This window comes from Galendromus occidentalis, unplaced genomic scaffold (genome assembly GCF_000255335.2).
Source record: "Galendromus occidentalis unplaced genomic scaffold, Mocc_1.1 scf7180000077477, whole genome shotgun sequence".
NCBI lineage: Eukaryota > Metazoa > Arthropoda > Arachnida > Mesostigmata > Phytoseiidae > Galendromus > Galendromus occidentalis.
The window spans coordinates 1,467,104-1,479,885 of NW_003805465.1; the positions used below are offsets into that span (position 1 = coordinate 1,467,104).

At 49.4% G+C, this 12,782-nt stretch overlaps 4 protein-coding genes and 1 long non-coding RNA gene across 5 annotated transcripts in view; 2 read left to right on the plus strand and 3 right to left on the minus strand.

The window, feature by feature from the left end:
• LOC100906076 (uncharacterized) overlaps positions 1-1,958 on the plus strand; it is a 33,494-nt gene extending 31,536 nt beyond the window's left edge. Inside the window, exons 10-12 of the mRNA XM_003745131.2 lie at positions 93-347; positions 629-1,012; positions 1,872-1,958. Coding sequence (XP_003745179.1) covers positions 93-347; positions 629-1,012; positions 1,872-1,958 — 726 coding nt within the window. The remainder of the gene's footprint in view (positions 1-92; positions 348-628; positions 1,013-1,871) is intronic.
• Positions 1,959-2,764: 806 nt separating this feature from the next.
• LOC100906222 (mediator of RNA polymerase II transcription subunit 1) lies at positions 2,765-6,944 on the minus strand. The gene is given in 8 exon segments (XM_029111975.1): positions 2,765-3,272; positions 3,390-3,521; positions 3,654-3,869; positions 4,022-4,664; positions 4,797-6,038; positions 6,144-6,253; positions 6,256-6,313; positions 6,610-6,944. Coding segments are annotated over 8 exon segments (2,949 nt in total). The 5' UTR covers positions 6,775-6,944; the 3' UTR covers positions 2,765-2,889.
• A 1,223-nt stretch (positions 6,945-8,167) lies between these two features.
• Positions 8,168-9,505, minus strand: Bet5 (blocked early in transport 5). The gene is made up of 3 exons (XM_003745064.2): positions 9,312-9,505; positions 8,911-9,120; positions 8,168-8,742 (listed from the first exon to the last, which is right to left on the minus strand). The coding sequence occupies exons 1-3, from the start codon at positions 9,405-9,407 to the stop codon at positions 8,626-8,628; spliced, it is 423 nt and encodes a 140-aa protein (XP_003745112.1). The 5' UTR covers positions 9,408-9,505; the 3' UTR covers positions 8,168-8,625.
• A 295-nt stretch (positions 9,506-9,800) lies between these two features.
• RpL27 (ribosomal protein L27) lies at positions 9,801-10,887 on the plus strand. Its single transcript, XM_003745065.2, has 3 exons — positions 9,801-9,849; positions 10,342-10,495; positions 10,615-10,887. The coding sequence occupies exons 2-3, from the start codon at positions 10,349-10,351 to the stop codon at positions 10,867-10,869; spliced, it is 402 nt and encodes a 133-aa protein (XP_003745113.1). The 5' UTR covers positions 9,801-9,849; positions 10,342-10,348; the 3' UTR covers positions 10,870-10,887.
• Positions 10,888-11,047: 160 nt separating this feature from the next.
• LOC100908277 (uncharacterized) lies at positions 11,048-11,871 on the minus strand. Its single transcript, XR_145549.1, has 3 exons — positions 11,753-11,871; positions 11,515-11,622; positions 11,048-11,420 (listed from the first exon to the last, which is right to left on the minus strand). It is a non-coding gene; the product is annotated as an uncharacterized LOC100908277 (long non-coding RNA).
• Positions 11,872-12,782: the final 911 nt, after the last annotated feature.

Consider the following 12,782-nt stretch of genomic DNA (forward strand, 5'->3'; position numbering starts at 1 on the left):
ACGATTAGCGCTCCCGATGTAGGTAATACTGATTCAGCGCTCATCAAGCATCGATCCGCTGAAGTCAAAACGCGGTTCCCCCACCCCGACAGGTCTTTGCAAGACGTTCACTCAAGCAGAAACCGGGTTCGCAAGACGAGAAACAGGACACGGAAACAGAAAAGGAGCTGGTGTTGACGAAAGAGGCGCCGAAGAGCGCCAAAGTTGGTGATGCCAAACGTCTCGAGTCTCCAGCAGCGTTAACTGCCGGCGGACCTCTCCCACAAATCCTAAACTCCGGCCAAATACAGATAGCCGCCCCCAAATCTCCTGGCAACAAAAGTCCTGCCGAGATCGGAAAAGTCAAGGTAAGCGAATCGGGCATCCAACTAGGTCTCCAATTTTCGGGTACGTAGAAAACCAGTTTCTGCTCATCAGAGGCGGAGCGGCATCGACCGCTCAGCTACGAGGGAGGGTTCCTGGATTTAACCCGTCCTCAGGCTTAGCCAAGGAAGCCCCACTACAGCGCCCGCGCCACGGAGCTGTCAGGCGGCATTCGCCCGGGTAGTAAAGGGAAAAACTCGATTATTCGACGTTTCCTCTCGATCTCGATTCCACCGATCCTAACGGATGCACTTTAATCTTGCAGGCCGCCATGAGTGCGAAGGTTTCGCTTCAAGAAAGTCCGGATTCAGGACCAACTTCTCTACCGGCTTTCCGCCGCGATGCTGAACTGCGCAAACAGCACTCGTTGGCTCAAGAGCCGCAGAGCCGCAAAAGTCTCCATTCGAGTCAACAGCAGGACAAACTCTCGGAAAGAATCCCGCCCCTGCAGAGAGCAACTTCTGTCGGTACCAAAGCCGACGAGCCCACGCTGCAGGAAGATTGCGACCAACAAAACGCGGGCGGTCAGCCCGAATGGTTGAAACTGGCTCAGAAGAAGCGAGAAAAACGCGAACTGAAAGAGAAAAGTGACAATGTCACTTCGAACAATCAGACCAATGTCCATGAGACGAATAACAAAAATCAGGAGGTAAGAGTTTGATGAGGGTCCACCATGAGGGTTACGCTCCCGGGCAGAACCTCCTCGACTCCGCGCCGGTTTCTAGTGGTGGAATTGAGTTTTGGCTGTCCTGTGAAGGAAATAATAATTCGTGTGAAAGGGCAATTTGTGTGCGATATACATATATGACGGGTATTACCACTCATGGTGGAGTTTTAACCAGACAATAATCTCATCCCGAGCAGCGGCCCCTGAAGAAGCTAATATCTCACTTCAACAAGTAGAAACAGACAGACAGAAAGCAGAACAAAACTCTAGAGACAGAAACAACCCAAGCAAAACGCATCGCACCTGTGTAGGTTTACGACTTCGGATTTTAAGCAGCTCTGCCAGCTGCCTGAGCAAGCGAGCACAAAAACGCCACTGCATGTCAAAGGTTTTTTTCGGAATTCCTCCATCTTTCATCTTTTCCTCCTCACCAGCGGATGTTGAAGCCTCTCGCTTCATCTTCCGACTGCGACCGAGCTCTTGTCGGCGACGTCATTCGGCTCGCACCGTTTCTCGTTCCATGCATTCAGTTTGGTTCCTAATGCTAGTTCACTCGCTTATTTACTGATGCATCTCTACTAAAAATCCTTCTTCAAAAACACTCAGAAGCTCCTCTCCAGTATTACCGGAGATCCACACTCACTTCGCAAATCCAGTCTATAATTTATTTTCGAAATTTTTCGCTCTCCTCGAGGAGCGTGCCATGCATAGGATTAGCGTGACATTCTTGTTGAGCATGTGTGAAAGAGCGAGAAAGTGTGCGGCGGGAATGTTCGAGTGCAATTTCTCCTTATAAATGCTTGCTAACGCTTCGGATGAATAACACGTAAACAACTTACAGGCCTCTGCGGCGAAGTCGACGGGCGGACTTCGTTCGTCGAAGGTTCTCGACCTGGTCTCCAACTTCCAGAAAATGCAAATGGCCTGAATTACGAATCGAATAGGACAATTGATGGGCCGGCCGAAATAGGAGAGAGCAGAGCTAGAGGAATGACGGAGACCGTAGACGCATCTCTAGGAGGACCCTTGTCGGTGGATGAACCTGCGAAAGAGCTATTATATACATATGTAAATACGAGAGAAAGTCGGCGACAAAGGATTAAACTATGATTTGATGAATGAGGAAGTAGATCGAGAAATGACATCTCGACCGCTTGAGCGTCGCGTTCTTAGAATGTAAATAAGCAAACGATCGGCGAATCGACGCAGGCGAGTTTTACTCTCTGCTTTTCTCCGCGGCTGAAATTCGATGGTCGAGACGATCATTTCTGGGGAACGACTTCTGCCCCCTAAGCCTCCCTCTATGCCAACTTCCATCATCAATTTTCGTTCTGTATGGATCTCTTTGACTGACAATGAGTGTTATTTGAGTCTCTGTAGCGTTCAGATATCATTATCGAACGTATGATTGGGCGGAGGAAACAAAACGCTGAATTCTATTTTAAGCATCCTCGGTGCAGACTGATCGATTGAGAGTTTTATCTGAAGACTTCGTATTAAAATCAAATGCCCTATTCGCATTGAATGGGCTCAGTATCGGAACGAGTCGCGTATGATGTTATACTTTTAGCTTTGATTTCTCAGTCAATAAAGCTTACCTGTTTAAACCTTAATCTGGAGAATACTCAATCATGCATGTGACAAGTGAATTCTGAATGGACGTATTTTCGATAAACACTCTTCCCCAGCTTCGATTGGAGGCTTTCGATAAAACGACCGCCATTCATTTCCGAGTTTCAGCGAGAAAAGTCTCAGCTTTATTCTCCCACACATCATCGTTCTCCATTACACAGTTCGCGCTTCGGACGTTCGAAATTCGTTAGCGCTACTCTCTGGAAACCATTTCTTCCGCACAGTATCTACACGGGTTTGACGCCACAAAGGCTTTCGTCCATTAAATCATCCTCGAGTACCAAGGGTGTAAGTCTGTTGCCGACACTCGAACTGCCCATAGGGCTTTTGCTGCTATCAAAAGGAGACATCGAAGCATCATCGCCGTGAAGGGCTCGCAATCTCTGCTCCACCAAATCCATTGCTGGATTGTCACTCCCTACGGGTGGGGGCATTGCGGACGAAACTGAATGTTTGGGCGACGCTTTCCACGATGGGGAATATCGTTTCTGCGACGGTGATGAGCTCAAACTTCGCGGCTTCGGAGATTCTCGATCGTGCTTCGAAGATGACGAAGAACTTTTCGATTTACTTTCCGACGTTCGCGCTTTATTAATGGTCAGTTTTATCCCTGGAAGTGAATCGTATGTCAAGACTCTCGGTTCCAGCGAGGGCAGCTCGACCTGAATCCCGCCAGCGGCGTTCGCCGGCCGCGAGCGCATGTATGAAACAGATATTCTCGAAATACCTTGGGCCGATGAGCTTGATTTGATTGTGAACTGTCCTTCTGACGCCGAGTATTTGCTGGGACTAGCGAGATCTTTCTTAACGTTCTGATGTAGTTTATCAACAATCGCGCTAAGACCGGAAGATGAGCTTCCTGGAAAAAGAAGAGCCGAACCATGAAAACTTCGCACGCTACGCGGTTCGGATCCGAGTCTCCAAGGGAAACCTCTCCGAAGCAGGAAAAAAATTCCAGTCATACTTCTCATCCGATCTGCTTCTTACGCACCTTTCCCGCTCGATTTCTCTCTCTCTTTGTTCGACGAAGATTTTGATGAACTTCTAGAATCCTTCTCCTTCGAAGATGATCTGGACGACGATCCTGACGGCTTATTCGAGGAACCTTCCTTAGATGAACTCCTCTCCTTGCGTTTCTCCTTGTCGCGACTGCTCACGGAATTTCATGAAAGGGATCGAAAAACCATCTGAGAACCTCGGGAACTCTCTCGAAGGGGGAGGGGGAATTTTAGTCGACAGCGAACAGAGCACCAGGTTATTCCTCCAATTCGGAGAACCTCTTCTAGGATAAGGGACATGAATCAAGATATCTCGAATCAAACGGCTTCAATTCGGCTCACCTCGATGAATTCTTCTCACTTTTCGAGTGAGCTTTGGACTCTTTCTTCAAGTCGCCCGTGCTGCCCATCGGAACTACTATCGGTGGAGACTCACCCGAGTCCCCACCAGCCAGCACGTTTTTTGGATTGCGTTGAGAGTTTTGAATTCCTGCTAGAACATTGTCCACCACGTTGTCTATTCGCTGCCGTTTAAAAAGTAACGGGTCCACCGGTGCCGTATTCACGGCAGGAGACAACGCTTTATTGGCGATGTTCAGCTGGCCAGAATCTGGATTGGGGCCCCCTACTGCCTTCTGGACCGGGTAGATGGGGGCCCGCTCTAAAAAATCCCCATCATCAGCGCGCGCACGTTTTCTTTGCTGAGCCGACGCGAGCGCGGCTTGCGCTTGCGCAGATGAGCTCATAGGTGTCATGAGTTGTTGATGATGTTGGAGTTGCGCTTGCATCTGCAGAGGCGTCTGTTGGTGCTGGGTTGGATGATGTTGTTGCTGCTGCTGCTGTTGTTGTTGAGATGGTGGCGGTGGTGGTTGCGGCGGTGGTTGCTGAGCTTGTTGTGCTTGCTGCTGGTAGAAATTGCTGCCGAAATCAGGCCCGCAATCATCTGCCAGCATGTTCAGACTCAGTCCACCCGATGGTCCTAGACTTTCGAGATCGAACATATCCTGGAAGGGGAGAACTTCATTAGTCACTCATCAGCCGCAATCAGCGCTCTTTCGACAAGACTTTCCGTGTCCCCTTCAATTCGCTCGATATAATTTTCGAAATGCATAATCCGCAGACAATCTCCTCCTTGCCTGTTGCATAGGGTTGGGACCGTTGTCGAATGAGTTCTTCTCGGTATCGAAAGGTTCCCGTGTTGTTTCCAGGACGGCGTCGCTCGATAGGATCGAGGAGCCGTTGGATGACTTGCCTTGCACTTCACCTAGAGACTTCTTAACATCTTTCGCCTTATTGATGATACTTCTCATCACGACTGGTATTGAGAACGACATCTGAAGAACTTTGGCTACGTTCGAGTCGCTGATGAATGCTTTCTTCTCGCTTCGAGTACTGAAGAATGATTGACATTTTGGGATAAGGATATCGTCGAAACAGAGTTCGAGGGTGATGAGACTCTCACAGTCAAGTGGGTGTTCATAGGAAATGCACAATGAGTTCAGGCCGTTTGGATGAACTTCGAACACGTGAATCTCTTCATCGGGGCTTGGTGTATAATCACGAACGCACGAAGAGATCAGATGATTGAAGAAGCACTGTTGCCGGAGATATACAAGCACTTGTGGTACGTGGGTCGGATGGGTGAACGGGATCGACGAGACCATGACTCCCATCCGAGAACCGCTCTCTATGTGGAACGTGTGGGTTTGGTCGGGCAGCTTCACATGGGATGGGCCGGCCCGTTTCGTGATAAGTTGAATCAGAGGTTCACTCTGCTGAACGGGAATTTCGATATTCGTCACAGCTTGCAGTTTCTTAAGACATTCGATGTCGACCGCGAGCGGTTTCGACAACTTCATCGCGTAGCATGCTTGAAGGGTGACCGAGTTGAGCTGCGTCAAAGCCGAGAACGACGGCATGCTCTTGCCGTCGATGTTCGTGATCAAACTCCCGGTTTGCAACTTGTGCTGGCCAGAGTTCTCGATTGAGATCGAGACACTCTCCCCGAGTTTACGTGTGACTATGTTCTCGACTGTAACCGGGAGTAGTGCTCCGTTTTCGTCCACAAAATCATAGGGGGACGCGAAGAACGTCAGCTGCATTGGAAAGCCGCCTCGTCGAGGCACGAGAACACCGACAGGCGACTTGAGGATGAGCTGTCTCGTGTCGCTGATGAAGTTCTGAAGACCGGATACGGTGAACAAATCGTTTTCTAAGGCTTGCAAGGCCACGTAAGCTTTTTGCTTTTTCGTTTTCTCACAACTCAATTGGTAAATTGAAATTAAGCCCTCTAGATGAGCGGAAAACGCGATGAAGTCGTTCTTCTGGAGAACATCGCACAGCTCTCGACAGCTCACTGGATCGCCATGATGAGCAACCTGTAACCCAGTCGATAGGTGAGTGAGCTACTTACGTCCCCTGCTCAAGGAGAAAGCTCATCGGATCATCAAATACTGACAGTGTAATGACCACATGAATCTTACCTTCACATCGCAGACATGACCGTTGGCTTCGACAATAACTTCAACATAAAACATGTCGGAACTGATGAACACTTCGAATTCGACAGCTTTTCTGTCCGATCCTCTTTTTGATCTTTCGTCAATTTCAAACCGAGTTGCCGGGTTATGGTATCCAGCCGCTCTATCATACCCTGGTGGGAAAAGAGGCTCCTTTGAGCTCGAGGACGGATAAGTGCCGATGGAACAGATGTTTAACAGGTTGGGCAACATCTACACTCGATGTCATATGAGCAGAACATTCTCTCGACCTATTCGTCTTGCAATGATTCCCGAGTCTTTGGAGGTCTTCCTCCCGAAAAGTCACGACGATGACCAGGAAACTATTTTCGAGAGGACATTCTCGAAAGAAACATGTTTTCTCGATGGAATTCGACATGGAGAAGGAAATCCATGAATGAAGGAAACCGCTGCTGCTTCGACTAAATACCTGAGCAGAGTTGACTTTGATGCTCTTCTGAAGTAAGTCGAGGCATCGCTGCAACTGGGTGCGTTCTTCGTTGTCGATGAAGTGGTGTTTGTCTCCGGTCAATTGACGAAGCTGTTTGCCAGTTTCATTCCATGACCGGTATTGTTTTACGCGGTATTTGTCCATCGTGATGGACTGAGATCGCCGGTTCTCACTATTGAACTACATCCGGCTGTGGAATTCTCACATCTTCTTCACCGAGGAGAACATCCGCTCAGATCATACTTGATTTATTCAATTTAGTATCCCCGCAGAAAAGCTTATTTGCTTATTTTGGATACACAATCGAGGAGCGGAATCTATGCTGAGTGTTGGCTGGCAAGCGTCTCAGAAAATCCTAAACACAGTCAACTTAGCTGAGCAACTCTATCCGATAGTCTATGGGGAGTTCTCTTCGAAACGACCCCTCAACACTCCTGATACTCCGCTAAACTGGCGGGCGCCAAGAACACTTGCGGTTCGGCTCGTTCTTTTTTACGATCGCACTGAATCTTCCCTAAGCCTACACGACTTTTGAGTTCAGTTTTGTATCACATCTCAATCCAGTCTATGGGAGAGGCGCACGAGGGAAACGCGGTATGTATATGTTCCTGCCACGGAAATGGAACCTGTCGACAAAAACAGTGGAAGGAATCATGACGCTGATCTTTGCTCAGAGTTTCAAGGGAATGGAGCGGTCCCTTCCACTGCTTGGTCGATCCTTTTCCTGATCGATCATGAGGGAACTGATCGGGAGAGATTGTTCACGGCGCTGGCGGCGGATTTTCATCGCTCGAATATTGCGTCGACAAACGGAATCGTTGGCATGGTCGCATGATATGTCTGCAACCTCGACGACAGCGGGGAAGGCGACCGGCATTCGCTATTGCATCCCCAGAATCCTTCCTTCCGACTGAGCAGGGTTCACGAAGCGCTCCCTTCGTTACCTTTCTTGAAGGCCGTAATTCGCACCCTAGTATCCGCAAGCGGGGGAAAATGCCGATCACCGCACATTTCACAGACATTGGCATGGAGAGCAGGCAAACGAAGGAAATCTCAGCGAGCCCGACCGACTGACGATGGGAGCTCAAACTCCGACACCGATTCAAGGTCTATTGTGGGGAGCCATTCATCTCTGAACCCGATTGTCAATGAGGTTTGCGGCTCGCCGTGTGTTTCCGAAATCACAGAGGGGCCTCCGAGCCCCTTGAAGCTCTGCGCCCCTAGCGCAAACCTCTCTTTGAGGATCCTAGATCTACAGCGAGGCATACCGGCTTGCCTCTTCGCTGACTTTTCGGTCCTTCTCTCACAACACAACCCCTTCCTGATGTCTTCAATTCCTCAATCGACACAAAGAACTTCCCAGATTAGCTCAAGAGGGTCTGTGTGGTGCCGTTTGGCCCGAAAGAAAGGAGACGGGCTGAGTCTGACTCGTACAATGATTGGCTGATTCCAGTCTTATTCCTGTCTGCGTACATACAATATCCGTAGGTTCGCTAGTTTCCCGAATATTATGCGTTTCATCAAACATGTTAGTTCGAGCTCGATATGCTCACAGTGTGGTACGAACATCGAGAAGTACCGAAGAGCTCTGACAGGCACTCCGATTGGAGCCGCGCTCTTGTGCGCCTCTGCATTCGGACGACAGCCGCGCCCAGGAGAAGGTATCGCTCCTCTTTGTACCCACGCTCCAAGTCGCTCGCGAACTCGAATTAGTCAAGCGCTCTCTAACGACCATCTCGAGCAGTGCATCAATACTCTCCTGAGACAGCCGAGCATTGAAAAGAATTCGTCGTTGGGGTATAAAGAAAACGTATCACCTATGCGCTCTTATGTATCCTCATCGATTCGGCGCAGACTTCAGCTATGACTGGATAGCCGACTGGAGATAGATTCAACCGACAGTTTTGGATTGCACGAAGAAACTGTTCATATCTTGACTATGCATATCTCGGGCATCGATGAGTATCTGTACAATATAGTTCCTATAAAATATTCTCATCGGAACTGTGGCGCCCGACGCAAGAACTCGTCCACCTCTTGTTTGAATAACGCACTCTCGACAGGCTTGCCCCGTTCACACTCGGGATTCTTCACGACGTATTCGACGTATACCTGCGGGAAGGAGCAGCTTTTAGATCGATCTATGACGGGAATCATCCTACAGAGAGCTGGTATGGGTTCGAGTTCGCTCTATCAAAGATCCACCCCTCTCAGAGCACTCAGTCGGACATGGAGTGTCCCCACCATACCAGAAGCGGGAGACATAGCTGCGATCCTCACCTGCTGATACAACTGTTGGATGAGTTCTCTCATTCCTATCGCATTGACATCTGTGTTGATCACGAACCAAAGACCGGAGGGCGTTTCGAAATAGTTCAATTTGTATTTGTTCGTCCTATAGCAATTGAAGGTCCCGGAAGAGTCTGTCAGTGACAACTTCTGGCACATAGATTTCAGCGAGTACAGTAAGCCGTACATGAGCTTTCCTTCCTGCAATTCGTTCAACAAGACCATCACCGATTAGTCCGGATAATTCCTGTCCTGCTCGAAACGCCGAATCTCCGATGGATGACCATGGACACTGAGCGAAACGAACAAGCGATGCGGAAGTCTGTGGAGACTCCCATGACGCAATTGATTTCTCATGAAATGCGCTCTTCTCGTGCATTACTTCTTCTAACCTCGGAATAGGACATGTCCGCTTTCTTTAGTCGTTTGTACTCTGAATAGAAGAGGAACGTTCCATGGTTGTCGAAGATGTAGATATTGAATATCATTGCGTCTTCTCAACTGAGCCCGGAACAGAACAAGTTTTGATTCCAACTTCAGCTGTCAGTTCCTCGTTCGTTCGATCGTGTATCCGAGGGACAAGTGTTTAGATCTAGAGAAGAGAGAGGGGTGCTGTTTTCTGCTATGGGCCGCTAGCGGCAGCCCTCAATCACTCGAATGTCGAATCTCCGACACCGGAAAATCGGAAGGAACTTTCGGTCTGAGAATGAAATGAAGATTGACCGGCCGGCGCGAGTATCTCCATTCGAATTCTAGGGTCAATTCAATCGCCAGCGCGTGTGATTCCACGTACCTTCTTACAGAAACGGAGTACTTTTGAAGCTGGCGCTGCGACAACGAAACCTGTGACGATAGTGGTTTCGGTTTCGAACTTCCCGTGCAGCTTCCTTTTTCGACGTTCTTTTGTTGCGGAGACCAGCAAAATACACAGTACGTGAAAAATCCTCATAAATCTTGTGGTTTGACCAGGATTTCTGCTTCGAAACGCATGTCGAAGGAAGCCCGGTGCCCCGAGCTTGCTTCTTGCGCAGATTAAGGTGTAGATAGGCGTTTCGTGTCGACCGATTCCTCGATCGGCCCGACCTCGAGCAGACGTGTGCGTGCTTACATCGCTCTATTTTCGCTGGAATTCCTTCGCGTCGCGAGTTCCTGAGTTTGAACCAGCTCCGAGCAGTTCCGGAAGTTGAAAGGAGTGGCTTTCCCTTGGTGTCAGTGAAATCGCTATGAAAGATGTTGGATGTTGTTGTCGGTGTTTCGTTTATGCTCAACCACGCTTTTCTGGAGAACTCTCCGGCACTCCGATCTTAGCGCGTGTTCTCGATGACCACAATCATGTCCAGAGCTCCATGCGGCCCTCGCTGCATGCCAAGCCCGTAATTTAGGTTGTTTGGCTCTCGCTGAGATCCGTTTCATTGTTTGCAGCGTCACCATGGGCAAAATAATGAAACCCGGCAAGATCGTGCTGGTCCTAAATGGCCGGTACGCTGGCAAGAAAGCCCTCATTGTGAAGCCCGCAGATGAAGGCAAACCTTTCTCCCATGCCATCGTCGCTGGCATCGCTCGTTACCCTCGCAAGGTGAGATCACGAGTGTGAATTGGAGCGAGCTCATCGTTTCATCATCTGCATAGCTTCTCGTTCGAATTCATCCACATTCAGCGACGGATTCTCACTCGTGGTCTACATGATTGTTGCAGATCGTCCGCCGTCTATCCAAGAAGAAGCTGGAACGCAGATGTAGGATCAAGACGTTCGTCAAAATGATCAACTACAACCACTTGATGCCAACCAGATACACCGTTGACATCGATATCGACAACAAAAAAGTGAACCGCGATGCCCTCAGTGATCCCGGCAAGAAGAGGAAGGCTCGGCTCGAGGTGAAGCAGAAGCTCGAAGCTCGTTTCAAGCAAGGACAGAACAAGTGGTTCTTCCAGAAGCTAAGATTCTAAATAAATAATGGATCTTAAGCTATGCCAACTCGTTTTCTGCTTCCATGCTCCGACCGGCGCTTGCGAGCTGAATACGAGCAAGGAATTTCTCGAAGCGTCCTTCTCCCCATCACCTGGGAATCCCGGATATAGGAGCTACGTCCTGAACTCCGTGTCATCGCTCTCCGATGAGTAGACATTTGGTTTTCTCGAAGGACAGCTTTTATTCCGATAGAGCCTCGATGAATCTCTTTTGATAGGGTGACTCCATTCCGACGTGGGAATAGCGGAAAATTCGTTCCGAAGTCGTTCTCTCTTTTCTTTAAAACGATCGACATCTTTTGGTATTACTATCAGTTCACAGAACGGTTCTCATAGCTCAAGGTGTTCGATGCAGCTGGGGTAAAGTGACACTCGGTGTGAAAATCGGCAGGAACAATATTCGCTACGACGATTCCTCGGTGAATTCTCCGGAATCCGGGAGTTCGATGTCTTTGACGATTTCACGCGCTTCGTATATGGAAGTCACGTTCTCGAGGAGTGTATCCCAGGCAGCGCTCCCGAGAAGGAACCTGGAACCGGTGGGAAGAAGAAGGCTGTTTTCTCCTTCATCATCGTTCCTTGTACATCGGGAGAGTGGCATACGCCTTCAGAAGTGATACTTACCGATGAGCGCCCCCACAGTCGATACTCCGGTATTTCTTATTGCTCGAGCAAAATGGCATATTGAACACGTCCGACAAATGCTGGTCGATGAGACTGAGACTCTGATCTCTGGAAACACCAAGATGTTTCGATAATAAACTGTACCCCGGTCCCGAAGCACCCGGAGAGGAATTTCAGATGGACTCCACACTCGATCCGAGGATCGAGATTCGGAATGCACTGGAAGCAAAAATCTCACCGATAAACTTGACTGAATTGGGCGCGGAGAACTCTTCGTCTGAGGGACTTGCACATGAACATGAACTCGTGGAGCCCGGGACAATCGTTATGCGGACCCCACGAAAAATGTCTTTGGAAGGTGCTTCGGATGAGGTCGAGGAAGGCGACCATTGTTCTGTCGCGATTAGGTGGAATCTCCGGAAAGCTAAGCTTCAGGGTCCTGCAAGGAAATCCCGCCTTCAGCCTACCGCAGCGGCAGAGCGTGCTGCTATAGAGGGTAATGTGGAGCGGAACTCACTAACATGTGAAAAACAAGACCCGAAGTCGTTTCTGAAGTCGTCACAGCGCTCTGTACTGCCGATGTTTCTTGACGTCGTCTCTTCCTGACGGGACTCTGAGGCGCACTGTGGTAGCTATCATCGCTGTCTCTCTGCGTGTCGGAGACTGCGCTACGGAGCAGATCTTGCGACGAGATCCTGATGGGAGTATTGATCGACGATGAGGAGGATGGTAGCTCTTGGTTCCCATCGTCGACTTCTTGTTTGATCTCGGGCATCAAAGCCGTTTGCGTGAGTTTCCTCTTGTGGAGCCTTATATTTTGCGCTAGCAAAAAGAAGTTCAGCTTGGAAACCGGTCTGAAATAGCTTTCGTGTGGAATTCCTGTACACATCCCGAATTTATGCCGCATTGCGGAGCGCTTACCATCGACGGCAGGTAGAGAGCTCGATGTCGTCGGGGGAGTAGAAGCGCCACCATGATCGTTGTCCTACGAATATTTTTTGGGTATTCGTGAGAAGAGATGGAAAAAGCAGGGGCGGTCGAAAATCAAAGTGAAGCAGGGTGAGGGGGCAGAGGGAGGTCATGTGTTCAATGAGTTGCTCAGAACGGGGGAACCGACATACCTTTGACGAGGATCGCGTACGCGTAGATACACAGGGCTCACTTTGAGAAGGCAACATGGCTCCAAGCATGATTCCTTCCAGATCCTCGGGCGACTCGTCATCGTCTGGCCGCTTCTCTCTATATCCTGTGGGGGAGGTCTCGATGAT

Excerpts from the sequence above, each read along its gene's own strand:
- Bet5 (XM_003745064.2), bottom strand. The coding sequence starts at position 9,407 with ATGATATTCAATATCTACATCTTCGACAACCATGGAACGTTCCTCTTC. Across the intron at positions 9,121-9,311 it reads CGGACATGTCCTATTCCGAG|GAAGGAAAGCTCATGTACGG; the intron begins GTTAGAAGAAGT and ends AACGAATTGCAG. Across the intron at positions 8,743-8,910 it reads TCCAACAGTTGTATCAGCAG|GTATACGTCGAATACGTCGT; the intron begins GTGAGGATCGCA and ends TCCTTCCCGCAG.
- RpL27 (XM_003745065.2), top strand. The coding sequence starts at position 10,349 with ATGGGCAAAATAATGAAACCCGGCAAGATCGTGCTGGTCCTAAATGGC. Across the intron at positions 10,496-10,614 it reads TCGCTCGTTACCCTCGCAAG|ATCGTCCGCCGTCTATCCAA; the intron begins GTGAGATCACGA and ends TGATTGTTGCAG.